The sequence below is a fragment of the Myzus persicae genome, unplaced genomic scaffold, assembly GCF_001856785.1.
Source record: "Myzus persicae strain clone G006 unplaced genomic scaffold, MPER_G0061.0, whole genome shotgun sequence".
Taxonomy (NCBI): Eukaryota; Metazoa; Arthropoda; class Insecta; order Hemiptera; family Aphididae; genus Myzus; species Myzus persicae.
This window is the reverse complement of record NW_019101621.1, coordinates 286,578-314,179: the sequence shown is the minus strand read 5'-3', so window position 1 is coordinate 314,179 and position 27,602 is coordinate 286,578. Positions and strand designations below refer to the sequence as shown.

Genomic DNA, 27,602 nt, shown 5'->3' with positions numbered 1-27,602 from the left:
GCTGATGTGTCGTCTGGCGAGCGATACCGCACTGCTTACAGAATAGACGTCTATGCGTTCGTACGGGTATAGTATACTGTATGTCTGTATACAATATAGTAGTCCGTAGTCGCAGTAGCCTCGTAGGGCAATGGTTCGATTGTTCGATACCATTTTAATGTAAATAATAAGTACTAACTGCGGTGTAGGCAATTAAAATATAATTATAAAGATATTAAATTATGTCTACGAATACGAATAAACCCAGGACCCATAATTATTTTTTAATGAGTAGGCCGGAATCATATGCAAACGCATACAACAATTATTCAAGGCAAGAATTTGATGATATCGGTAAATAATATTATTAACAGTTAAAAATCGAGCGTTCAAGAAGTTACACCATAGAAATGGACTGATAATCTTATCCCCTGGTCATTATTGCGAAAAAGACTATTGTGACGTACTGACGGCAGAGTGCGACATACTATCGACACGTACATAGGTCGCAGAGTAATAAATAACTTACTGTTCACCATGATTGTAGATGATAAATCTAATGCTGTAGGCAGTAGGCTATCCGACTGCGTAACTGCGTAAGCAGCCGGACGGTTGCGATACACATGCGTAAATGGCGCGTCTCATACATAGACTCGTGTCTCTTTTGACGTGCATCAAATTGTTTACACGTGTAAAATGGGCATGTGCGTAATCCATATAGCATAGTGTATGATGATGATTAATGATCATTATATGTTCTAAGGTGTGGCTACATGAGCGATGAGCCTATAGATATATCGGACTCTTGTCTCTTAAGTCTTGATAGTTGTTGATGCCAGTCTGTACTCTGTACTATTGAGTGGCTACACAACGTAACTATCTACTTCCTAAATCCTAGTACGAACTAGAGATGTGTAATTAAAGGAGGGATAATGGCGATAGTCTCCCCTGAGAGTTTTTAGATTCTGAGTGGAGCCATGAATGCATGAATGTTGTGTTTTTTTGTCATTTATTAAAAAAAAATTCACCCCCCCCCCCAACGAGGAAAGGTTATAGGTAAAAATTTAGGGAAAAACTGATATTTTCTCGTAAGGCAAGTTCATTACCAAATTGATTTTGTTTTTATGTAGTAAATCAAAAACAAATAATCATAGTTGGGTATACATTAAATTTTCTTCAAATGTTTTTAATTTTTATGACCATTTTCCAAGTTAAATTATAATAAAAAAAATATGTAATGTATAATTATAATATTACATAATATATAATTATTAATATATTATAATATTATAATATTATTAGATTATATTTATAATATTTACTATTTTCAAAATATTTCGACTCTCCTTGAGTTATTTATGAACACTTCACACTTGAAATAATCAAATTTCTTTTTCTATAAATGTCAATAAAAATTTTTTCACTCCGTAAGTTTGAAATGTAATACAAGGTCCCTGATAACTTGTTCATATACCAACTAAAAAATATCAAAAATATTTTTTTTTCACTAAATCAAAATTAGAATTTTGACAAAATTTATCAAAATCGCATACATTTTCTAGAATAAAATTTTAAGTTAAAAATGCATAAAAACTTTGAAACTTAAATTTTTAAATTTTAATACAAGACTTCTAATAAGTTTTTCTACTTTTTACAAAAAAAAAAAAATTGTGAGCGTTTGAGGCTTAACATTTTACGACATTTGAGTTTTTCAACTATTTTTCATCGATCGATGCTCTTATTTTGTCTTAATTTAGAAATAAATATGACGAAAATACAACACATGCGGGTAAAACGTACTATTAAATTTTAAAATAATAGATGCTTATTATTTGACTTTAACCCAATATCGATAAATAAATTTAGACCATTATAACTAAATAGTTTATACAATTATTGTATCTGAAGAGTTGTATCAGAAAATTGCCATAATTTGATTTTAATATACTGTTATTCAAAAAAAAAAAATATATATTCATTAAATTACTTTTGATTAATACAAAATTTTTATTTTTTATTTTTTTTTACTGAACACTTGTATCAACAATAAAATAATACTATTTAAGTAATACAATAGGGTCTCGTTAATCCAAACGACGTTGGGGAAAGGAATCTATTCAGTATCCATGAACAAAATAATGTTTTCTACATCATGTGATATATACACACTTGTCCAAAGGGTAGGGGGGAGGGGTGTTTAGGGCTTATATCTTCCTTTGTCCCATAAATCTGTTTATTTGTACCTTAGGTAGGTACTACCACAAAAATTCATTCATATTATGTATTACACATTACAAGGGTTTGGATTTTATAGCATATTATACTTTTAAGATACTTAAAAGGTATCAGAGTTGGTAAGCGTATACATTTGTTGCACTTATTTTATTTATTATTTTCTCCTTAATAGCAATTAAGAAATTGTAATTGTAACGTTTAGGTAATTATAATATAATTTATAACTTCATAAGTATTTCAATTATGTTGATATACTCGTAGTATGTATCTATTAATATATTGTCTGTATATATTCATCATTAAAAACCGTAATAAGGCATACATAATGTAAAAAAATAAAAGTAAAAATAATTAGACACCATGATAGACTTTTAAATACTACAAATTCCTCAAATATGTTTTCTTAGTTATGTCAAATATTAATATTGTCCAGTGTCAAGAGCGGCTCTTCGAACATCACAGGATTATCGAAACGCCTGATAACGATTTCAACACTCACCTAATTTTTAAAGTTCAATTTAAAATTTTTAAAGACGTTTGAACATATCTATAAACGAAGTATTGCATAGGTTTTATCAATATCGAACATTACTATTATTTTCTATCAAAACCGCAAATTTAAAAAAATATATTTACTCTCGTATATGAGATTTGATAAAAATAAAAAAATGTTTCAGAGATCGATGCAAAGTTAAGTTCGATTACGAGTTTCAAATATAATTTGATTTTTAAGAACAATAACAAAACACTGTCAGTATCTGAATTATTTTTTCTGGCTTGAAGGCGTATAGTTTGTATACACTTTACACAAATGGCTAGGTTTTTAATGTTACATGTTACATCTAAAACTAAAAGCAACTTTTGGGTGCGTTTGTAGTTTTGTACTCTATATATATCGAGCCTGAGGTTACCGGTGTAACACTAAAGAAAATTTAATACAAACACGAAGGACAAGGCGTGTACCATAATAATATATAATAACAATTATAATTATAGTTATATATATAATATATATATTAAAGACCCATTCAAAAGATGAAGGGATACACTTTGCAATATTCCTAACCTATATGACCAATGTGGCAGGAAAACAATACCCCAGGATATTCATACCCCCCAAAACTTTATACCGGGGGTACAAATATCTTAGGATAATTATACCTCCATGGGGATATGAAAAACCTAATTGTATACTTGGGGTACTATTATAACCTAGGAATCTTATACCTCCCCCCCCCTACAAATTATACATATTATATATTTGTATATAGAAATATTATTCAATTTGACACTATTATAATAATTAAATATTGATTAATATAATAATTTCAATTTTTCGGCAAGGAGAGATAGCCCCTTTTCTAAGAGGCTATCTCACTGGAGGTACAACCCCAAACATGTTCATGTATAATATATATGTTAAAGTAATTCATTGTTGTCATAGCAGTATAGCACTGTCACTTACTTATAATATTATCTTATTGTACTACCCATAATGTATTGTATTTATAAAGACTTTCGGTCTTTTAAATAAAGATGCCATAGGTAGTTAAAAAAAAAAAAATCAACCCACCGTAATATTGAAATATTAAAATAAGTTACTTTAATACCGATATCAAAAATATATCTTGAAATATTCTTGATATAGATTATAGACTGATAGATCATTTTTGCTTAAAATCATTTTTCGTATTTTATAATACATGGAATTAAAATTTAAAATCCATTACCGCGACCCGATCGACACCAAATTGGGTACAACAGAACTGGCACCTATTTATAAACATATTTTCTTTGATTAGTAAATTCGTAAATTATGTATTTTTAACTAATAAAATTAATTACTTTTAAAGACAATATCAATGAATACATTTTTACAGTAGATAATTTTACCTCTTTTAAGGGTACCTATTATCTTATTGTTTTTTGTTTTTATGCTCCGTGGATTACAAATTATAATACTATGTCATAGTATTAAAAACATATAGTTGAGGTTAAATATACCAGCTAATGGCAAAGAATGTTTACAAATAAATAAATTAAGGTCAATTAAAAAAAAAAATTATGATAATATATAAAAATAATAATAATAATAATAATAATTTGTAACATTTTAAAAGTTCTATGATAAAAACGTAGGAAAGTGGATATCACTTTGCTGTAAATTATAGGTGTCTAGAGAGTCGCTGTAATGGATGGTATTAAATTTAAATTCAGTGATATAATATCATTGTAAATAAAAAGCAATTTTGAGCGGAGATGGTATATCAGTCTAGAACATTTTATTTTGTTATTACTTATTATTAATACGGTAGAGGGCACATTTAATTAATATTATTCATAATATTGATCTTAAATTATCAGAGATGCTGAAAAAATACTATAAATATGTATGTAAAATTAGTAACCGAACTACAATAAAATGACTAAGATTGTTATTTTTTATGTTAATATGCGATTTCGGGTAAATTTGAACTTAAAATAGCTATAAAAAAAGATGTGTATGTATTTTTAGGTTAGGTACAGATATTTTTAAATTGATATTGTAACATAATATCAGGGTCTTGTTTTAAATTTTCAAGCATTTTGGACCCAACCAATACAATTTTATTGAAATTTATAAAAACAAAGAAACAAAAAAAAAATGAAAATTGCAAATATCCTTCGACAGCATAAAACATGTAAAAAAAATTTTGAAAATTTTATCAAGTATATGAACTGATGAAATTAACATATTGTGTGCATTTCTAATGTCTACAGTAATTCATTTTTTAATTACAATAAAATAAAAAAATCACTATAAGAAAAATCGAATGAATATTCATTTTCAAACGCTCATAAAAATTTGATTTGACTTTTCGGTAGAAATTTTTTTTTTTATTAAGGTAGACAAACCAATAAGAAATCTTGTATTACATTTTTAAATCTTGGATAAGAAAAAAAAATATGTAAATGAATTTCTAACCTAAGATAAATTGAGTCTTACGTATTTTATTAAAATTTGAAATTCAGGCGCTCATAAAACATTATTGTGAAGAATAATCGAAAATTTCAAATGCCTTTAAATAATTGAACATAAGTCAAAATATTTTGAAGATTTTATGGTTTATAGAAAATACTAACACAAACATTCAATGAACATTTTATGTATCTATAGCCGTTTTTTTAGAGTTACACTAAATAACAAAATAGATATTTTCGAAAACTGGTTTTGCGTACAAATTCCATTTTCCCTTAATATTTTGTTTGGTTGCCTGTCGCTTTTGAAAACTATTGAGAATTTTATATTTTGACTTCCTCAATGCATCAGCTAGATTCACTTTCCTACCAGAAAAGTTGCTGTTGAAGAAAATCGAAGCACTTTTAGTGCCCCAAGCCGTAAGACACAAAAACAAAAAATAAAAAATAAATTAACAAAAAAACACACAACATTGTAAAATCAATACATTCATCTCTCCACTCAGAATCTAAAATTATGAGTAAAAATAGTTGATTTTTCATGTAGGACGTAGGTACAATAAAATCAGAGATCAACTAAAATGTACTATTTAGTAACCTAACTAGCACAGTCCTTCCCATGTTATAATCTATTGATAACCTGAATCAATTTTTTATTCTTCTCTTTCTTTTTAATTGCTCAGTAAATCGAATAAACTATTATAATATACGTATTACGCACGGTATGTTTAACTTAAATTATTAATATTATTGTTTAACGAAATAAACGATTCTTATAAAGGAGACAAACATTTGATATTTCGAACGTTATGACCAAAGAATACCATATACATGTGTTTCTGATATATTTTAATACTGATATGATTGATATAAACAATCTTTTATTGGTATTCGGAATAAAAATCTCCGGGAAAAAAAGCCCAGTAAAAAAATTAAATATAAATTTGAATACATATTATATTCTTTACTCCTAATTATAGTTACCTATTACCTTGTGGCGTCTACCTATAACCAAATATAATATTTAAAATAAAAAAAAATTTTTACTATTACAAGCTGTTTTTTTATATGTAATTAATAGTTAAGCATAAGCCATATTCACTATTCGATATGAAATTATTTATATTTGAAATTTTTCATTGAATAAATGGGTAGAAAAAATACTTCTTATTAATTGAGTATCCGCATATAAAATTGTCTAAATTGGCTATTATAATAATTTATGAATTATTAATTACTAATTAGGTGTAGATTATAGGCAAATGTGTTCACATTTATGTTTAAAGAAGCAGCATAAATGTAACGCGTAAACTTCTGCTGCATAGAGTAGTACAGGGATGCACTTTGAGTGTAATGACTAATGAGCATTAATTTGGGTCCTGTGGGCAATGATACATGATGCATTTGTTGAATACAATTAATTAAATCCCAGCTAGTTCTAATATTAAATAATGAAGTGTATTTTTTTATGGTGCAGAGATAATCGTGAATATGTTGCCAAACGTTTGCAGCATAGATAAAATAAATGCGTGGTGTAATTATAGATGGGCGGAAAAAAAGCTGAGAAAAAATATTAAATATAAATATGAACACATGTACTTGTCTTATACTGAACTCCTAATAAGTTATTAATAATTTATAAATTACTATAGCCAATTTAGACAATTTTGTATGCGGATACTCAATCAGTAAGAAACATTTTTGCGATCTATTTATTCAATGAATATTTTCAAATGTAAATAATTTTATATCTGAATATGACTTATGCTTAACTATTGATTTTATATAAAAAACAACTTGTAATAGTTAAAAACAATTAAATATAAATATGAACTCATCTATACATAATATACAGTGTTCTAAGTTATAAGTAAAAAAACATCAGGGGTCATAACATCTTATGTTTATAATGTTTATATACATATTATAGTAAATAATAATTTTAATGCATTCTATTTCGTTATACGCCACACGGTAATTACTAATTACTAATAATTAGGAGTGGAGAATACATGTAAACATTTTTTGTTTTTTTTTAAATATGCAAATCGAATCATAAACATGCTTTTTAGATATAACAATAATTGAATAATAATTATATTTAATAACAAGTAATCTATATTTCTATTTGTTATGATAATACATATTTTGTATTTTCGACATTGTCGTCCCATTTTTAATTCTTCAAAAAATTAAACGTTAAAACTATTGATTTAAATATTATCATTGGCACAATTTTCCTAGGATTTTAGTACCTCCCAGTTTAAAATTCTGAATATATTGTACTGTGGGTATGAATTTACTAGAAATATATTACCGGGTATTAAATTTATAAAGATATCCTAGGATTACCATACCGAAGGTATAGAAAGCCTAGGATATCCGTACCCCCTGGTAAGAAATTTTGGGAGGTATAAATATCCTAGGAAAATTAAACCAGGGGTATAAATTTCCTAGGTTTTTCATACCCCCGTGGAAGTATTATTATCCTAGAATATTTGTATCCCCGGTATATAATTATAGAGAGGTATTAATATCCTGGGAAATTTGTACCGGGAGTACTATTAACCTAGGGAAATCGTACCAACGGGGTATAAATATCTGGGTGTATGATTCGCCTGTTACACTGGGATAGCAGTAGATCACGTTGACGAATGAAGCGGCACATATATAGGTACACGTGATAATATGTTGTATGGTGTATTTTTTCGGGACAAACTATACACACGTAGTATACTATGGTCGCGGTCATCGTCACCTCCACCGTCGATGGGTCGGTGACATCAGGATATCGCTAACTCAACCGGTCGGACTGGCGGCGCCGTCGAGACGAGTAACGGAGTAAACAGACGTGTGTGCACGCGCTGAGTGGGGGACTGAGAGCGACACTCCTCTGGTTTGTCCTTCACCACCCCACCATGCCCCGCCACTAAATTACTGATTTCCGATACTAATACATAATACAAAATTCGGTGTCTCGTTGTCACACACCCTTCTATCAAAATTACCGAGGAAAAAAGCCCTTGAGGCCGAATTCCAATTTCAAAAATCCGTCGATATAGGACTCACATATAAAATACTATGTACACACTTGTACATTATTATAGAACCACAAAAAACGTCTCGACGCATTCCTAGTCCAATGCGTTGGTATGGGAGATGGGGGTTTCCGTTTTCCGCCAAAATGACCCTCGCTCGTTATCACCATGGCCGTTTTCCGCCAAAGGTTATATTCCGATTTCCGCCAAAAAAATTTACAAATTATTTTTGAGAACCCCTGAACTGAAACCATCAAATAGTGACGATTACGATGTAGGTACGTGCTATTATTATATATTTTATATAATTTTAATTTTTATAACAATGTATTATTTGGACGACAAACTAGTATGACGTTTATAATCATAACAATTAATACTTATGCTGTTTTTAAGTACAATTATAATAGCGTATGCGTTGGGAAACACACTGGGTAGTGGGTACACTATATATAGGGGAATAGTAATGGTAAGATAATATATAGATAAAAGTTTATGATCTATAAACTGAGGTGAGGTGCGTGTGTGATACAAGGTGATGCGCGTACATCGTGATCATTACTATTTGACGGTTTCAGTTCAAGGGGTTAGGTTTCAGGGGTTCAAAAATAATTTTTTTTTTGGCGGAAATCGAAATATAACCTTTGGCGGAAAGTGGCCACGGTGATAACGGGCGAGGGTCATTTTGGCGGAAAACAGTTACGCCCTGGGAGATTGTAAATTCCGCCCGAAATGAACAGGTAAAAACAAGGTCTATGGTAAATTCCGCCCGGAAAAATATCCAAGTAAAAAAGGTACATGTAAATTCAGCCTGAAAAAATATACAGGTACAAAAATAGTTCCGCCCGGAAAAATAAATATTTTTAAACTAAGCGTTCCGTGACTGTACGACGCGACCGTACTTTTCGCGACGCGGCGAGTGTTATAGCTTATAGTATTGGGAAGTCACAAAATGTTTGAACAATAGTATCTCAAACGATATCATGAATCATGTCATATCTTATCAGCTTTGACTGCAATATTGTGGATCTAATAATTATTGGAAATTTCAGATAGAAATATTATAAATTGTGTTCAGTACACCGTACACGTCCTAAAGTCTTATACTCTTATACCTAGTACCTACGCTATAATGGCTCAATTTATCGAATCAGAACTTGGAAATATACTTTTAGTATTAGACAATTTTAAATTTTCTAAAGTAAATAGACCTTTGGCTTCTGGATTAACAAAATGGCGATGTATAATCAAAACTTGCAAAGCTTTTGTGAAAACCTTTGGTGAAACTACGAACATTGCTGAACAAAATTTTGATCATGATAAACATAGGGCAAATAGGCAAGTACAATATTATACATAATATACAACTAAATTAAATAATATATTTTAAAATTATTAATTTTTTAAAACCTGAAATTATAATTGTGTTTTTAGTGATCAAAATATACAACGGCAAATTGTGTCAGTATCAGCAAAACGTAAAGCTGTTGAAGATAGTAATGAGAAACCTAGTAAAATAGTGTGTACTGCCATTAAAAGCATTCCTCGATCTGAAGCATTGCAAGTAAGTGACTTGCATAATATCAAGCGAAATATTTACAATGCTAAGCAAAAGAAATTCCCTCCTTTGCCAAAATCGGGGGAAGAAGTTCAAGATATGCTGGATGATATACAGGTGGTAACCAATCGCGATAAAAATTTTATTCTTAGTAATGACAAAGTAAATGGTATTATAATTTTTGTGTGCAAAACAAATCTAAAAATGTTATCAACAGCAGAATGGGTTTACATGGATGGTACATTTGAATATAGTTCTAAATTTTTTTTGCTACTATTTACTATACATGGCTATTTTAATGGTCATTATATACCTTTAGTTTTTTTTTTATTAAAAGCAAAAACTCAAAATATTTATTTGCAATGTTTTAAATTAATAGTTAATCTTTGTATTCATGATAATTACTTATTTGAGCCAAAGTATGTGGTTATTGACTTCGAAAAAGCTATACACAACGCATGCAAATCGATCTGGTCGAATATTCAAATTTATGGTTGTCGTTTTCATTTATTTCAATCGTGGTATAGGTATGTTCAAACAATAGGATTAAGTGTAGAATATAAAACCGAAGACTCGACTATTAGAAATTGGATAATTAAATGTTATGGAATAGTTTTTTTAGAGCCCGAGATGGTTTTTGATTACTTTGAAGTATTTTTAATGAGTTCTAAGCCAAATGATCATAGATTAGCACAATTTTCTGATTATTTATTAAATAATTATATAAGTAATGACGCTGCTTTTCCTCCAAATATATGGTCTGCTGCTACAGCAGATTTGAACAGAACAACTAATGTTTGTGAGTCGTTTCATTCCAAATTTAATAAAAGTTTTAATTCTAATCATCCTCATATTTTTATATTTTTAGACAAACTTAAGCAAATTCAATTAGAAAATTACATTAAAAAAATAGTTTAAATGAACCACATAAATATAGAAATTCAAAATCAAAAAAAAAAAATATATACATGTAAAATATAATTAGAAAATATAAAAATAATGAAATATCTATAGATGATTATGTAGAAAACGTGGCTCATTATTTTGGGGATTTTAACAAAAAAAAAAAAAATAGTATGGAAGTGATATTTTGACTCGTATTTGTTATTATAATTATTACTATTTTAACAATTTTTAACAATTTTATATGCTATTTTATATACACGATTTATAATAATATGTGCTAATTATTGATGATGATTTTATTTTGACTCGTATTTATTATTATTATTTTTACTATTTTACGATTTTTAATACTTTTATATATATTGTGCTAATTATTGATTATGATTTAATTTTACTATAGTATTATGATTGTTATATTTACTTTTATAATTATTACTATTCTTACGATTATATATGATTTATGTTGTAATTATTGACTTAATATGTGAAATATATATTTATTTAAATACCCACTTCTTAGTTATAATGTTTAATCTATGTTATGTCAGTAATAATATGATTAATATAAGACACATTCAGAAATTTGTTTATTAACAGTAATACATTTTTTCGGGGAGTTTCCCGAGTGCGTCCCTAAATGACCTTTTTTTAATGTTCCTATTGCGTCCATAATAAGGTATCTTCCGAGTGCGTCCCAAGAAAAAAGGTCATATTTTTTACATAGCCCGAATGCGTCCAGTTCATTTAAAATTACCCGGGGTGCACCACGAGGAGGTGAACTGCCTTACACCCCAAAAATATTATTTTTATTATTATTATTATTATTAGAACTAGCTTACTAACGAGCGTACAATTTATTAAAACGTTTTTGGTTCTTATTATATATTTATATAGTGTGGTGTTTAAATGCCATTCTTTTGACAAAACCGAATCTTGATATTTCATTATTATTAAATTGTTTTATATTGTCTTCGATATATAATATTTTCTTGCACGTACTTTGTTTTGGTTTTTTGTTGCTTGTGTGGTCGTTTGGATTGCTATTTTAGTATCGATTTGAATTTTTTTAATATTTCCAAAAATGTGTATATGTCTGGGTGATGTGTATAAAATAACGAGTTGTACTTGGAATGAAAGCTTTCACAAGCATTTGTTGTCCTTTCAGAACTACTATTCATTTCGGCCTATATGGAAGTAGGAAATTTTGCTCCAGAATCTATATAATTTTCTGTTATATAATCCATAAATTCGTTAAATTTTTTATGTTTTGGCATTATAGGTATAAAATCTTCAATAATACAGTTTTCTACATCTACTTGATTTAATAATTGTAAACCAAATAGATTAATTAAAATTATTTTCCCACCGTTTCTAGTGTTAAAATATCTTAAATAGATACCTATAGCAGCTGTGAACCGAGGACGCACTCGGGCTATTCATTATAATTTGTCGATAAGACGGCGGACGCACTCGGGCTATGAAAAATGTAAAAATTAAAAACGGGACGCACTCAGGGTATCCAATTTTTTCGGGCGGAATTTGCATGTATGTTTCTTTACCTGTATTGTTTTTGGGCGGAATTTACATGTACCTTATTTTACCTGTAGTTCATTTTGGGTGGAATTTACATGCGCCCGTTGGTATAATAACATTGATAACGTCTTGCTTTTAGTTACAGTATATTATTAGAAAAGATAAAAACCTAGCAAATTAATTATTACTTTTTGTTATTTAATAAAACGCATTTGATAATATGAGTCTTCATTAGATCTACAAAACTAGGTAGATACTTACTTTTATAGTCTTATGATAACTAACGCATCGTAAAGAAGACTAGACAGTCTAGACTAGACTTACAAATGTACTGCTCGCATTCGTGAACGGTAGATTAACAATATTATATTGAAACAGATACTAATGTTTTTTAATATACTTATCATGCATAACATATAAATACAAAAAACAAATAGAAATATTTGAGAATTCCCAATGAAAAAAAATTGTTTTAAATGGATCATTAGAAATTAAAATAATAAATATAATTAGAAGTGTAGCATTGTAGCAGTCTGAGTATGTATTCCTAAATTCGTTTACTTTAAAACCAATATAGAAAGGCAGGTATTTATAAGACGAATAGACGTTAAATTGTAATTTATATACTTAAAATCTACTTAGTGTCTTAAAAAAATAATGATTGAATATTTTAGTCGGTTATTTATTATGTTCAATTAGTTAAAGTATATTTTATTTTGGAAATTAAAAAAAATTATGAAAATATTATCTATAGGATATGTGTAAATCTATTATAAATACGCGGTTGTTGTTTTAATTTATAAATTTAGTATTACAATAACACTGACCATACAATTTTAGAACACGAAAGAATATTCAGATGGTTAAAAAAAAATACAGAAAATGTCTGTATTAAAATATGAATGACGACTTCGTTGTTCATTATTTTGTACGTGTTTTTTTTTTTTGGAAAATGGACTGGTTGTGCTGGCTACCTGTTGTGGGACAGGTGTGAACCTAGTAGGATGGTTGTACACCCGGTTCATGTCAGCGTGTTTACAGACCCTTACTGAGTTGCTAGTTGCTACACGAGTGGCCGAATTTGGATAGCCTACGTAGTGTGCTTCTTCACTGCTTTCCGTGACTGAGTGTTCGTAAATACGCACCCCGATAGTGGGAACCGTGTCTCTCATGATCACAGACATCAGTTTTACGACGACAATACGGTGCGCCACCGCTGCCACCCGATAAAAAACACGAAGATGTATTGTCAGTTAATAAAAGTTACTCAAACTCGTCTCTCTGTAATGGCTTCTTAAAGCATCGATAACCTTGAGTTGTTCAGTAATTTCAATTATTGGATAAGTTCTTAAAGACAATTACTACTGAAATACAATCCAAATTCAATCACATAATAGTAGTCAATGGACAAGAATCTATACGTTAAACAGAACATTTCAAGGTGCGGTGAGTACCAACGTTTATTTATCGGCAATTAAGTAGGTTCTCACTTATAAATTATAAACCACTAAGCAGTACAGTTGTAGATGCCTATCGTTTTAAAACAACTTTATACTTATTTTACCACATACCTACTTTTAAGTTATTTTTTAATGTAGGTACCTATATTTTTTTATTTCCAATTCCAATGACAGAAACCTTAAAAAAAGAAACCTATAGATAATTAAAATATTTAACTAATTATATCTCAATTTTGACATTAATGTGGTTGCCTCTATTGTATCAATAAAAATATATAAATGTATATCATGTTGAATAAATTCAGTCAGGATACATAAAATATGTTGTTAATCGTTGCAATTCATCGACATAATGTTACAACTATTATTTAGGTTGATTAAGAAAACTTGTATGTAGTATGAAATAACATTTAGTATTGTTATATATTGCCTACATTTTAGTTAGTATGTCTTGGTTAACTAAAATGAAGATGTTAAAACATAGGCACAATGTAAAGCTATAATATTATACATACGAGATTCAAGTGGACAAAATAGGATTCTAAAGCAGTGACCGCTTACTATGGTCGCTTTAGATGAAAATAGTGATAAACTTAAGGTATATTTTATTTTTAACATAGGTCAGAAATGTCTGTAGTATACGAAATATCCTTCTTTACAATTATCAAAATTCATGTTTTATACCAAAAATAATAAAATAGTATGCAATAATGAAATGAATAATAACAAATAAACGAAAAAAATACAAATTTCTACTAAAAATATTTATATTTCTCCTGTACGATAAACCTAGACGAATGTGTCATCAGTGGGTGGCTTCTTTCTTCAAATTTATGTAAAATGATGTTTCATTGTCGATGTTTCCCTTATCGCACATATACTTATTATGTCTTAGATGTAGATTGTATATTTTCTTCTTCTTCTAAAAAAAATATTTCTCCTGTAAACCAATATCAACTATTTCTAAAAAAAAAATTATCATTATTAATATTATTAGGCATAATTTATTATTATTTTATCATCAATTAAACATCTAATTTTATCAAGTCAATAATAAAACATTATGACGGATTATTTATTAAGTATATTACGGACGACAACAATGATAACGAAAGGACTGCAATAAAAAAATGGAAACTATAACTGTATGTATGTATAACGAAATATTATATTTTGTTTCAAGTCGATGTTTGGCAAATGTTAACATATTTTTGCAATTCATAAAATACTCAAAATACAACTATATATTTCAACATAATTATTTAATAAATACTTTTATATTATTATAACAAATAAATACCTTTTAAAAATTCAGGTTGTTAACCCGTTTGGCTTCTGATTTCTTGATATTAACTATGATAACCTACCTTCAAAATGATAGGCACAAGAAAATGTTTACTAGCCAGCACAACAATGTGCATAGATGTTAAGGTAAAGAGTTGCAAATAAGTTGCGAAATATTGGCATAGGTTTGAAGTGGCCCGGGTAAAGTAGGGAGGAACATTTCACACTTTATTAGTTAATTTACTTTTTTATTAATGATATTAATTTGTCATTTTAAATAATAAATGTTTTTATTTATTTATTATTTTTCAAATTTTTACAACATTTTATTAATTATTTTTATTAATTGCATTTGTTATCCTTATTTTTGTTTTATTGATTTTTATTTATAAATAAATAAATTATTAATATACATTTTTTTAGAAACTATTTTTGATAATTTTTTATTTATAATTGCTGAGAATAAAAAACGAAACATAACTTATCGTAATGTTTCTAAATGTAATTTAGAAAAATAATGAGAAAAATACTATTAGTGTACATGTTTAAAAATTAAGACCATTAATAATTTCAGTATTTTTGATTTTTGACGATAATATTAGGTAGATCAAATTCTTAAAATAGTTTTTTGAACACATATAAATTGAACATTGCATGTATATTACCAAGAAGTAAAAGAATATTCTTATCTAGATATCACAGACCACAGTTTTTGATTTTTTAAAGAGAAGATTAAATTTCGTAGAAAAACATTATACACATCGTTACAGCGGTGTATTTGGTCATTGCATGGGGGAACCCATTTGGACTGAGTATTATACAGGCAAGGTTAAACAGAGAGTGTTAACAGGAAGACCTGATAACTTGTTCTAATCAATATTAACATTTTTTTTTGTCTTTAAATTTTATATTCACCTACATTTCATGTGTAGTCAAAAACATGATTACGTTTTAATTAAATTTAATCAAAATATATTGATATTTTCAACAATTCTGAAAAAAACATTCATTGACTTAGATAAATATTTTGTGCCCTTTATTTGATTATTTCTCAAAACTAATTGGTTCTTTGTATGTGAAAAGCCAACTACAATTACAATCATTTGTAATAATCATTTTTTGTATTCATAGACTAACATTAAAAAGTTCTGACAAATGATTATTGAAAGCTGGGTATTCATTTCATACGAGTATACGACTGAAGGCTTATGAATAAGAAAACGTGGATTGTAATCGTCATTTTGAAAACTTCCTTTAAATTTGGGTTTTATGTTTCATGTTGCAATATAATTCATTAATCCGATACCGATGTCCAGATATTTGGTCAAAGTGCCGGTGCTAAATAATTGTAATTTATTCCGGTACTCCGGAAAATTTCAGTTGGGAGCAATTCTAAGAACAGCGTTGATAAATTTAGCAAATACATAGCAAACTGTTGATACCTATTTTGAGCTGAATTAAGAAAGTTCTGGTGCCATGTATAGCACTGCCATATTTGTTTCCAGGATTCCGGAAAACCAATAAATGGCAAATTCTAAAAATGGCATACAAAAATTGTACTAAAATTTGTAGCAAACATTTGATGTAAGGTTTGATGTTGTAAACTTGTAACACTAAGTGCTGGTTAAATAAACACTACAAAATATAAGTATATAATAAAGTATATTTGTTCAAATTGAAAATCATACAATTATTTTACTCAATATTACCTAAATCGTAGCTGTCTCTGGGTTAAGCTGTAGACGTTTTAAAACACAATGATTATTGCTCTTCCATTTGTCGCTCGTAGGATTTGGTATAGAGAGGTTGTTACTTGTTACTTTGTTGGCGGTGTGCATGCACTGACGAAGGGTCGACCTGGTTTTGCCAACCAGAGAGTGATAGACGGCTTCATCAAAAGGTTGTTTTGTGCATCCGAGATGTAGATTTCTCTTCTGTGACAAGAACCCTTTTTTAAAAATACTTATCTTTTCTCTGGTAGCATGTAAGAAAGCCACACGCTTTACACTTACAAACATAAGTATGTCGTATGTGTCGATTTCTTAGTCCGTGATCGTATAATATAAGGAGACTATTTATGTCTGTGACAATAACTTATTGGGTCTGGAGATTTCCGATTTCTACGTGAGACCGTCTGGCCGTTATTTATTTATCTGTTACATTTTAAAGAATTGTTATAATGATGTGTGAGCATATCATTACACTAGGTTGAATTGTAAAATGTAACTACTACTACTTTAAGATTCACAAATTTATATTATTTTGATATTGATCAATTTAAATCGATTTTTTACTTTACCCATTTTTCTGCTAAGAAGATGAATCTAGTTGAGACTTTGGGGTTTTCACAAATAAAATAATTCTTATAGCTTTCAAAAAATTGATTTTGATTTTTGATGTAACACTAAACCATATAATTGTAGGTACTAGGTAGGTACGTGAAATAATCCCGCTCAAATTTTTTAAATATTTTGGCTCCTTTTGAGGTATTTACGGGCTTATAAAAAACATGAATTCCGTATACTACGTATACCAACTATAATGTATATACATATTATATATATATATATATATATATATTAATATATTCGCTGTATACATTCTTTATTATGATATTGTTGAAAGCTGTAAAGAAAAACCATTGTAAAAATAAAAATAAAATAATTGAACACCATAATTTGAATACTACAAATTCCTCATCCGTTTTCTAAGTAGTTGTGCTATTTAAACTGTTTTTTAGTATAATACATATTCTTCAGCTCATCCATGCTGCTATGTGAACACAATAAATTAAATAATAACCACACCATGATGCCGTAGAACCACTCCGTTAATTTTCTGAGAAAAAAAAAAATGTATAAATTCCATGTTTCCTTGTCATACGCCTATGAAAAATACCGAGACAAAAACCGGTCGTTGCCTCGCACGATTCCAAGGACAAATTCCAATTTCTAAATCCTATACATACACAATATTTTGTACACATTTGGACATTAAACAAAAAACACTTAAAACGGTCTGACGCATTACCAGTTCAATAGGTCGGTAAAAAATAACATTGATTACTTGCATTTAAATAGATAGGTACTGTGTTTTTTTGGAAAAGAAACAAAACAAAGTAAACTAATTATTAATTACTACTTAATATAATCATTTTGATAATGGTTTGATGATAATTTGAGTCTTCATTTGATCGACAAACCTAGGTAGATGGATCATTAAAAAATAATTATATTTAAAAGTTGAAATTAATTAATTTTTTTTGCTGATGTTCAGCACTGTTACAGTCTAAGTACCTGTATATTCCAAGATTAATTTACTTTAAAACCAAGATCGATAGGTAAGTACCTAGATGATTCGATGTTAAATTGTTGTATTTTACATACTTAAATTCTACATATTTTCTTTAAAAAATAATGATGGAATATTATAATGGGTTATTTATTATTATTAACAATATTATGAAAATATTATCTATGATACATGTGCAAATCTATTATTAATTGTTGTTATAATATATAAATTTAGTGTTACAATAATAATGATCATAGAATTATTGAACCGAAAGAATGTTCATATAATAATACAAAAAAGACAGAAAAATTCTGTATTAAAATATAAAATACGATGCTCCGTTGTTCATTTAAAAGTGTTTTGTTTGGAAAATATACTGGTTGTGCTTTTTACCTGCAGTGGGGAGTGGGTGAACCCAATAGGATTGTCGTTTACCCGGTCAAGGCAGCGTGTTTACGGATCCTAACTGAACGGGTGCACTAGTGAACGAATTTGGTTAGTCTACATAGTGTGAGGCTTTACTGCGTTCCATAACTGAGGGTTCTTATATATGCGCCCCGCCAGTAATAACCACTCTCACGAAAACATACATCAATTCACCGAGTACGATTCGGCGCGCCGCCGATACCACCCGAAAAAATACACAAAGAAATGTGTCAGGTATTAAAAAGTACTCAGAACCGTCTCCCCGTAATGGCTCGTTAACGCATCGATAACCGTGAGTTGTTAAGTAACCTCAAATTATTGGATTAGAGCTTAACGAAAATCAATACAATCCGAATTCAATCGCACGATAGTAGTCAATGGACAAGAATTTATTCTGTATTCATTTGATAAAACATTTCAACTTATGGTGAGTACATACCAACGATTATTCATCGCCAATTACGTAAGTTATCACATATAAATTATGTAAGTACTAATCAGTATAGTAATTTTAAAATATATTTATACTTATATTACCACATACATTTTAATTATTTTTAAAACTATATTTTTCTATTTCTAATGGTAGAAACCGTAATTTGTATTAAAAAAATTGATGGGGAATTAAAATATGTATTTTATAATATCACAATATTTATACTAATGTGTTTACGGCTATTGTATCAAGTAAAATGTATAAAACATAAAAATGACACAACATAATTGTGAACTCTTTTTTTTCTTACAAATAACAGCTTATAAGAACCCTTGTCCCTTGTTTTACTTTTTCTAGTTTTCTCAACTAGCAAAAATGTATTAAGGCATTTTAATCAATACTAAATGATCATTTAATATATGCTTATAGAAACTCAACATTATTGTTGAATTATATTGAAGATTATCAATTAATAGTTATTGTATCATGTATTATATTTTTATATAATATAATGTATTTGATTTGGGTAGTTATTTATTTTTATTAGTAATGATAAAATAATCCTTTCATACTCAGCCACAAAATGCTTTAGTTGTAAAAAAATAAAAATAATATTTTCGATTACAATTTATTAGATTTAATTCAATACATGAACATAAAAAGCCCTTAATATGAAATGATGAATAATTACTAGTAAATTTAATAATTTGAATTAAAATGTAATATAAATCATGATATTTTGCCTGGCTTGGCAAATGAACGATTTTTTTAAACACGTTAAGTTTAGTCAGTTTACGACAAAATAAGTTAAGATAATTTAAAAGGTAACTAACTTTTTTTACAACTTGGTTAAGTTAAAAACTTATGGATGAATCAAATTATCTTTAGAAAAAATTTTTAAATCTCCTATGGGTAAGAAAAGTAGGTACATCTACAACTGTAATGATGACTTAGGAAATCGTTTCAATTTCGGTGTTCTGTAGCCTTAATTTGGTCATGCATGTGGGCAGGGTTGTTGATACATTTATATAAATTATAATAACATGTCCAGTGTTCCAATAAGAACTATGTTCATGAAATATGACAATTAAATAAATAGTAAACGGCATAATATGCGGGAACAATAATAGCCTACTTATTTTGTTTTTCGGGCCCACCAGTTAGGACAAAGGGTAATCGTAATTCGTAAATTTATAATAATACACTAATGCCGTTATCATATAACTCGTGGTGTTTGATGTACCTACTAATTTAAGACTGCATATGATTACACAACAAAATATAGACATATATAAGTAATATCTCTAATCTCTTTGAGTATATTATACGACTATATATTAAAAAATAATTAATCACGAATGAATCATTCTACGTTTTCTGTACCTATATTATTCTTGAACATTTCTGTGAACTATAATACCCATCTAATATTTCATAAAACATCAAAATTATGAATAAATTATTGGTAAAGTATTGATTATCATACAATTAAAAATTGTACATCATTTTAATAAATCAGTTTAAAGTTAGTGCCTTGAATATGTTAAAAATGTAACAATTTAAGTTGAAAATAAGTTTCAAAAAAAATTAACGAGTTATCAAACTTAGTTGATATTCAATTAACATTTTAACTTAATTATTTATGTTTAACTTGTTAATTACCAGTCTTGATAATTTGTATGCAGGATATTTTTATCTGAGTTATTTGTAACTTGAATAAATTGAATGAAGATTATTTTCAATAAGTGATATTTTGGTGGTGATGCACATGACACCGCACAGTGGTTTATGACGACCGTCGGTATGGTTAACTTTTAACTAATTAAACCTGTCGTTATGTTGGTGATTAGTTTATTACGAGTAGATAATTGTTTCTGTTATTTAGTATTGCAACTTTTTAAATGGGTTAATTTTTGAAGTAACAGTAAAAGTTAATAATTAATCATTTTGTTTTGATGATTACAGTTTATAAGTAGCAGAATGAGTTCAATGATATCACTACATCTGTTGATTTGTATTTTGGTATTCTTGCCATCGTGTTGCAGAGGTCATAAGAGGTTCATTATCAAAGGTGTTAATTTATTATAATTTAAGCTTTAGTTTTAATTTATTTTATACAGATTGGTTATAATTTGCAATGATTAAATGGTTTGTACTTATAGATGGTTTGAAGATTGACTCAAACAACTGGTACCGGAATCTCGGAATCAATGAATTAGAATATTATATAGACCGATCTGTGAAAAGTACAAATTTGTTTTTTGGCTTACATCTTGCAGGTGTGGAAAATGGAAGCCCGACCTATGGACAATTTATAGATTCTCAGCTTTCCGAAGACGGGTATTCGGTATATTGGAGTGCTGAAATTATTTCTAGAGCTTCTCGGTTTATATCTGCTGATAAATGCCTTTTGTACGAGCATAAAAAATATCTCAATAAATAAAAAAAAATATTAATTTGCCTAAACTATATTACTTTTTAGGCATGAAGGTGAACATAGTAAAAAATGTTCCACAGACTTATCGAAAGTGAGACTAGACAAGACGTCTTTGGGTGAGAAGTGTTTGTCTATGTATTACAACAAAACTGCGTGCATCGGGATGAACCTAAAGTATCGTAGTCCTGACGGTTCTTGTAACAACTTGAAACGTTCTTATTCGGGGAAGGCAACCACTGCATATAATCGTTTGCTGTTAAATGGCTATTATGATAATTTTCACAGTAATATTTATTTTTATGACACATATCACCGATAACATATATACGTATACACCATACACGTTATTAAGATTCTGAGCTTAGCAATGAATTGTATTGTATTTACAATGATGAATGATGTATAGCTTATTTTTGTGTAAATATCATTTTTGGCAGTAAAAATGCTCGGCATTATTTTTGACATCAACATATTTTCGAGTTCAAAAGCTTATTTAGTATTCGCATTCGGGAGATTAAAATGAAAAAATCCTAGTTTCAAAAAAAAAAGTGAAAAACAAAATATTATTTTTTCCGCCAACCACATAACCGAATACACTTAAAAAATATTTATATCGGCATTTTCCATAAATCATAATATGGTAAAATTATTTTGACTATTTTTAAATTTTGAATTGCCTCAAGATTAGATTTTTTTGAACTATAGTCGGTATCAACTCTTTAACTCACTGATATAATTAATTTTAATGTGGATCCTATGATAAGATTTTATTTATCGTCCATACAGCTATTTTGGATGGTAGTGGAAGGAGTTCTCTTCCCAATGCTAGAAAGCTTAGCATTGCGCTTGTCAACGACGAGAACTCACCAGATGACTTAAAGACTATGGCAATAGCGTACTGGACGATCTTTGTAGGTCATGATCTATCTCACACAGCAATTTCTAGCCATAGTAGGTTTAATATATAACAGTTTATACTGATAGTTTATTATGTTAATAATTTTTTTAATGCATACATAATATGAATATAAAAATCCACAGAAAAAAATAATAAACCGGTGATTTGTTGTAATCACAACTATGAATTATCTCCTCGAGACAGAAACGAATTGTGCATGCAAATAGTTATAGACGATCGAAGTAAAGATCGCGATCCATTTTTTGACTTTCGGTGCATGAACTACGTGCGCTCGGTTCCAGCGGTGAGTTCCGACTGTACTTTTGGACCCAGGGAACAAGTAAGAGCTAAATAAGATAATACCATAACGACAAACGTAAATTATTTTATGTTTATGTTAACAGCTAAAATATTTAAATAATTACCCTTTCCGTTATTTCATTTATTGTTTTTTAAATTTATGATCAACATTTAAAGAAGAATCAATATAAAAAAATCAATGTGCATTTGGAATAGTGCATATTTTAATAGCATTATTTCTAGAGCTGACTTTTGAATTCCCAAAAGACCATAAAAATAATATATGGAACTCATTATCATGGTGGTTTTTCGCAGATGAATCAAGCTACTCATTATTTAGATGGGTCGATGGTATACGGTTCGTCGGCGAAACGGACGTGGTCATTGAGAACCAAGTCGGACGGCCAACTGTTTACGGACATGGGGTGCGATAACAAAGGCCAGGGCGACACGCTACAGCCACGGTATATGCCGCTGGAAGACACGGAATCGAATGCGTGCCAGTATGGCAGCGGCACTTGCTATAGGGCTGGAGATCCTCGGGCAAACACGCTTCCCCAACTGACGGTAATGCACACGTTGTGGATGAGGGAACACAACCGGTTGGCAAAATTGTTGTCCCACGTCAACCCGCACTGGAGTGACGAACGCATTTTTCAAGAAGCCAGGAAAATTGTAACGGCGTCCATACAGCACATCACTTACGCCGAATGGCTGCCGGCGCTGCTCGGTGAAAACTTCACCAGGCAGTACGGGCTCGAACTGTTGACTAAAGGTTACAGTAACGCGTACAACGAAACCTCTGACCCGAGCGTCAGCAACAGTTTCGCTACTGCAATATTACCGTTCGCTAATTCTATGATTACAGAATCGATTAAGTATGTAGACGAATATTAAAGAAATATTATTATCATTATTATCGTATGTAAGTTAGTTGTTTACACTCAAAAATGTTTTATTATTGTTTCAATGTATGTACGGTTATCCCATATTCAGCGAATATTTTTAGTTTTTTAGGTACCAATTTACTGATTTAGTGAGCCCTCATTGTGAATCCAGTTACTTTATCTGCAGTTTCTTACAAACTTTTTGTTTAAATACTTTTGATATTTATATTTATAAATTATATTCGTCACAATACACGTAGTTGAAAATCTATATGAGAAAACATATTTGCTACCAATAAAAAAAAAATCAGGGGTCTACAAGTGGTTATCATAATGGATGTGTTATATTTGAATTAGGTTAAATTAATTTTGCCAGAAAAGTTGCGTTTGAAGCTTCCCTTGTGTATTTACAAGTAGTTGTCCCGTTCGGTGATGCACGTGAAAAGAATTTGTTGCTTGCCAAATGAGCCAACTCTATTTGATTTCAGCTTTGTAGAATTGGTTTTATATTACTCGCTATAATAAATTTGATAATTTATGATCCTCCCCAGCGAGCACTTGAAGGCAGTGTGAAAATTTTAGGCCTCCGCCTATCATCATTGTTTAGGCTCCACATTGATCAGTCAGTGAGGCAGACTGGACAAGTTCAATTCTATATAATATATACTCTATTTAGAATGAGATCGTTTCTCTGCAGCCTACTCCTGCGCATGGGCATGGCTTCGTTTCGCAGTGCTGGGCTCACGAGCTTTTGTCAATAGTATAGTAGGTACCGACAGCTGAAATGAACACTTCATTCAATCGATATGATCGCGCGTGGACAATTTAGTACTTCTACACGCGCAGCATTGGCCACCAGTCACCACTTTGCTACAGAACAATAGTTTTGCCGAGGACATACACAATCGGAATTCCGAATCGTTATTTGACTAGGCTTGGGAAGCGTCTGACCGTTGAGGACGAAAACTGGTGGCCGCCGAGGTACGATCTCATTCTGATAGAGTGCAGACATCCCGTCCTGCGTTTTCGGTGGGACAAGCTTGTAATCACGTGAACAGTTTATTGTCATGTAATGTAAGAAATCCAACTGTGGTGGATTGCAAACCCCGCGAGATACTTACGTATTTACGAATTTTCATTAACACGTTGAGTACCATAATGCTTAGGTAAGATGTCATGTGTAGGTTCCCGAGACAACAGTCGAAACAGTCCAACAGTCTAACATAAACAATACCATTTAGCTAAATTGTATGGTTTTAACCAAATGTAAAATGTATTTCTTAAGTTATATACAATTATAAGACTCGTTCGTCTGTGTAATATTGAGTAAATATGGACAGTGTATTCCTAAATATGTACAATCACGCGGCCCGCTCGATTCTCGTTCGACCTATTTATGCATGAAAGATCCTGTTTACTCATATTTTTGTGTATCAGTTCATAAACTATAAAGTTGATTAATCTTCTATGTACGTGTTAGTAACGTTTTAAACAGTAAATTGTTTTATGTTTCGGGGAATAATATTTTTTGAATTAATTTCAAGAATTTCAATTAATATCAAAGGTTAGAATAAATTGTTATTTTCATGTAAATTTTAAATTTTGTCAATATTTAAAATTCAAACATTTTTAAAAATAGTACCGTGAATGTCACTTAAATCCATATATATCAATACATTCATGATAAAGTTAGTTTATCATAAATACACGATTGTAAAAAATCTTAGGTATGAGTTCATAAATGAATTTATTGAATTTATGAATATGATTATTACAAAAAGTATTCAGTAATTTATTGTGTTTTATTTATGCATTTATTATTCTTAAATATGTGTTTACTGTTTTTTTTATAAATTATTAATATTATTAATATTCAGTTTTTTTAGAAACCAGTTTCGATAATGTTTTATTTATAATTGTTAAGAATAAAAAATGATCTTTTTATAGTATACATGTTTAAAAATTGAAAGCTTATGACTGAAGGCTTATGAATAATAGAGAGTGGAGTCTAATCTTAATTTTCCAACCTTCCTATAGATTTTTGTTTTGTATTTTATGTTGCAATATAACACTTAATCAAAGGTTAGTCAGGCAATTCAAAACATCTAAATATTGAAATTGAGATACATATGTCCAGATATTTTTATTCAAAGTCCCCTTGCTAAATAATTTTCATTTATTCCGGTACTCCGAAAAAAATCAGTTGGGAGCAATTCTAAAAACAGCGTTGATAAATTTAGCAAATACCTAGCAAACTGTTGATACCTATTTTGAGCTGAATTAAGAAAGTTTTGGTGCCATATATAGCATTGCCATATTTGTTTCCAGGATTCCGGAAAATCAATAATTGGCAAATTCTGAAAATGGCATACAAAACTTGCATACCTAATTTGTAGCAAACATTTGATGTATGGTTTCATGTTAAAGCACAAAGTGATTGTTTTTTAATAAACCATACAAAATATAAAATATTTTTTTAAAAAATTATTTATTTATGAATGTATTGTGATATATTTTTTTAGATATTCAACAATATTCGTTTCGTATTTTGGTCGAATTAAAAAATCATTATTATTATATGTTATTTAATTATTATTATTTAATTAGTTATACAAAAATCAAATAATACAGAATTACATTTAATTATGTCAAAATCGTTAAGAAAACATTTGTTAGAATATTGATGTGTACTTGTACGAAAAATGAATCATTAAATGCACTAATGAATAATTTATTTGGATGTTTTTTGTTTAGTTTATACACTGAAGATCGAGTGATGAACGGTAGTCTTTCCCTAAAGGAACATTTCAACCGACCGATTGAATTACTAACGAATTACATGGATCAACTTGTCAGAGGGTTATCTACGCAGAATACACAAAAAGTCGATATGCTGTTTACTAAAACGGTGAGTTTTTGAAAAAAAGAATCAAAATGATGGAACGACTCTTTTAAACTCATAAATGATAAAAATGCCCATATTATAGAATATAGACAATATTATATGTTGAATTTTTTTTGTATTATCAGTGATTCGTATGTTTTTTTCAGATAACAAATTACTTATACACTGTGCATCCAGATAATATATTTGGAATGGACGTTTTCAGCTTGGATGTACAACGAAATCGCGATCACGGTATTCGATTTTATACGAAATACAGAGAATATTGTGGACTAAAACCTATAAAAAATGAGCAAGATTTGTCCCAGATCATGATGGAAGGTGTAAGTTTGAAAGTATTTGAATTATTAAATCATTTTACACTGATTACATTATTCCTGTATATTATTATATACAGTCAACTGATAAATTGTTGGCCCAATACAAACATTGGGAGAATATAGAGCTATTGGTAGGTGCATTGCTTGAGAAACACGAAGACGTCGCTATGGTTGGCCCGACGATGAGGTGTATTATCAAGGAACAGTTTATAAGGACTAGAATCGCAGACAGATATTTTTACGATTTACCAAATGTATTCAACAAATGTTAGTATATCTGAAATATTTTGAATAAATTAAATTATTTTTAACTAATCTTATTTTCGAATTTCAGATCAACTGACAGAAATCAGAAAAGTGACGCTTGCCAGAGTATTTTGTGATAACAGCAATAATATCACATCAATGCAGAAACAAGTATTTTTGAAACCAACTGCGGCTGATTTGCAACTTTGTAGTTCCAAATTGATTCCAAAAATCAACATCAATCACTGGTCAGAAATGGTCGATACATTTTGAAAATAATATCATACCAAACATCGATGCATTCATTTATAATGTATTAATATTGAAACAAAGTACTAGATTATAAGAATTATAATATTTTTATATTTAATAATAAATAATCATTATTTCACCATTGGCTGAACCTTTTTGCATTTTACCTGTTTGTAACAAGTGTTGGAACTTATCTAGATGAAAATATTATTATCTATTATCTTTCTAGATTAAATTCTACCGGTCATTT

At 29.2% G+C, this 27,602-nt stretch overlaps 2 protein-coding genes across 3 annotated transcripts; both read left to right on the top strand.

The window, feature by feature from the left end:
• The first annotated feature begins 2 nt into the window (after positions 1 to 2).
• On the top strand, positions 3 to 27,430 carry LOC111029875 (peroxidase-like). 2 transcript variants are annotated; one of them, XM_022309101.1, is made up of 11 exons: positions 3 to 66; positions 21,073 to 21,178; positions 21,270 to 21,519; positions 21,590 to 21,828; positions 22,331 to 22,495; positions 22,586 to 22,782; positions 23,058 to 23,620; positions 26,384 to 26,537; positions 26,681 to 26,857; positions 26,932 to 27,121; positions 27,189 to 27,373. In XM_022309101.1, exons 2-11 carry the CDS (start codon positions 21,088 to 21,090, stop codon positions 27,371 to 27,373), a joined length of 2,211 nt encoding a protein of 736 aa, XP_022164793.1. In that variant the 5' UTR covers positions 3 to 66; positions 21,073 to 21,087. The 2 variants fall into 2 exon arrangements, with proteins under 2 accessions (XP_022164793.1, XP_022164792.1); XM_022309100.1 differs by lacking the exon at positions 3 to 66 and adding an exon at positions 18,880 to 19,098 and having other exon boundaries at positions 27,189 to 27,430.
• LOC111029866 lies at positions 9,343 to 10,660 on the top strand. Its single transcript, XM_022309085.1, has 4 exons — positions 9,343 to 9,548; positions 9,645 to 9,937; positions 10,391 to 10,563; positions 10,637 to 10,660. Exons 1-4 carry the CDS (start codon positions 9,343 to 9,345, stop codon positions 10,658 to 10,660), a joined length of 696 nt encoding a protein of 231 aa, XP_022164777.1.
• Positions 27,431 to 27,602: the final 172 nt, after the last annotated feature.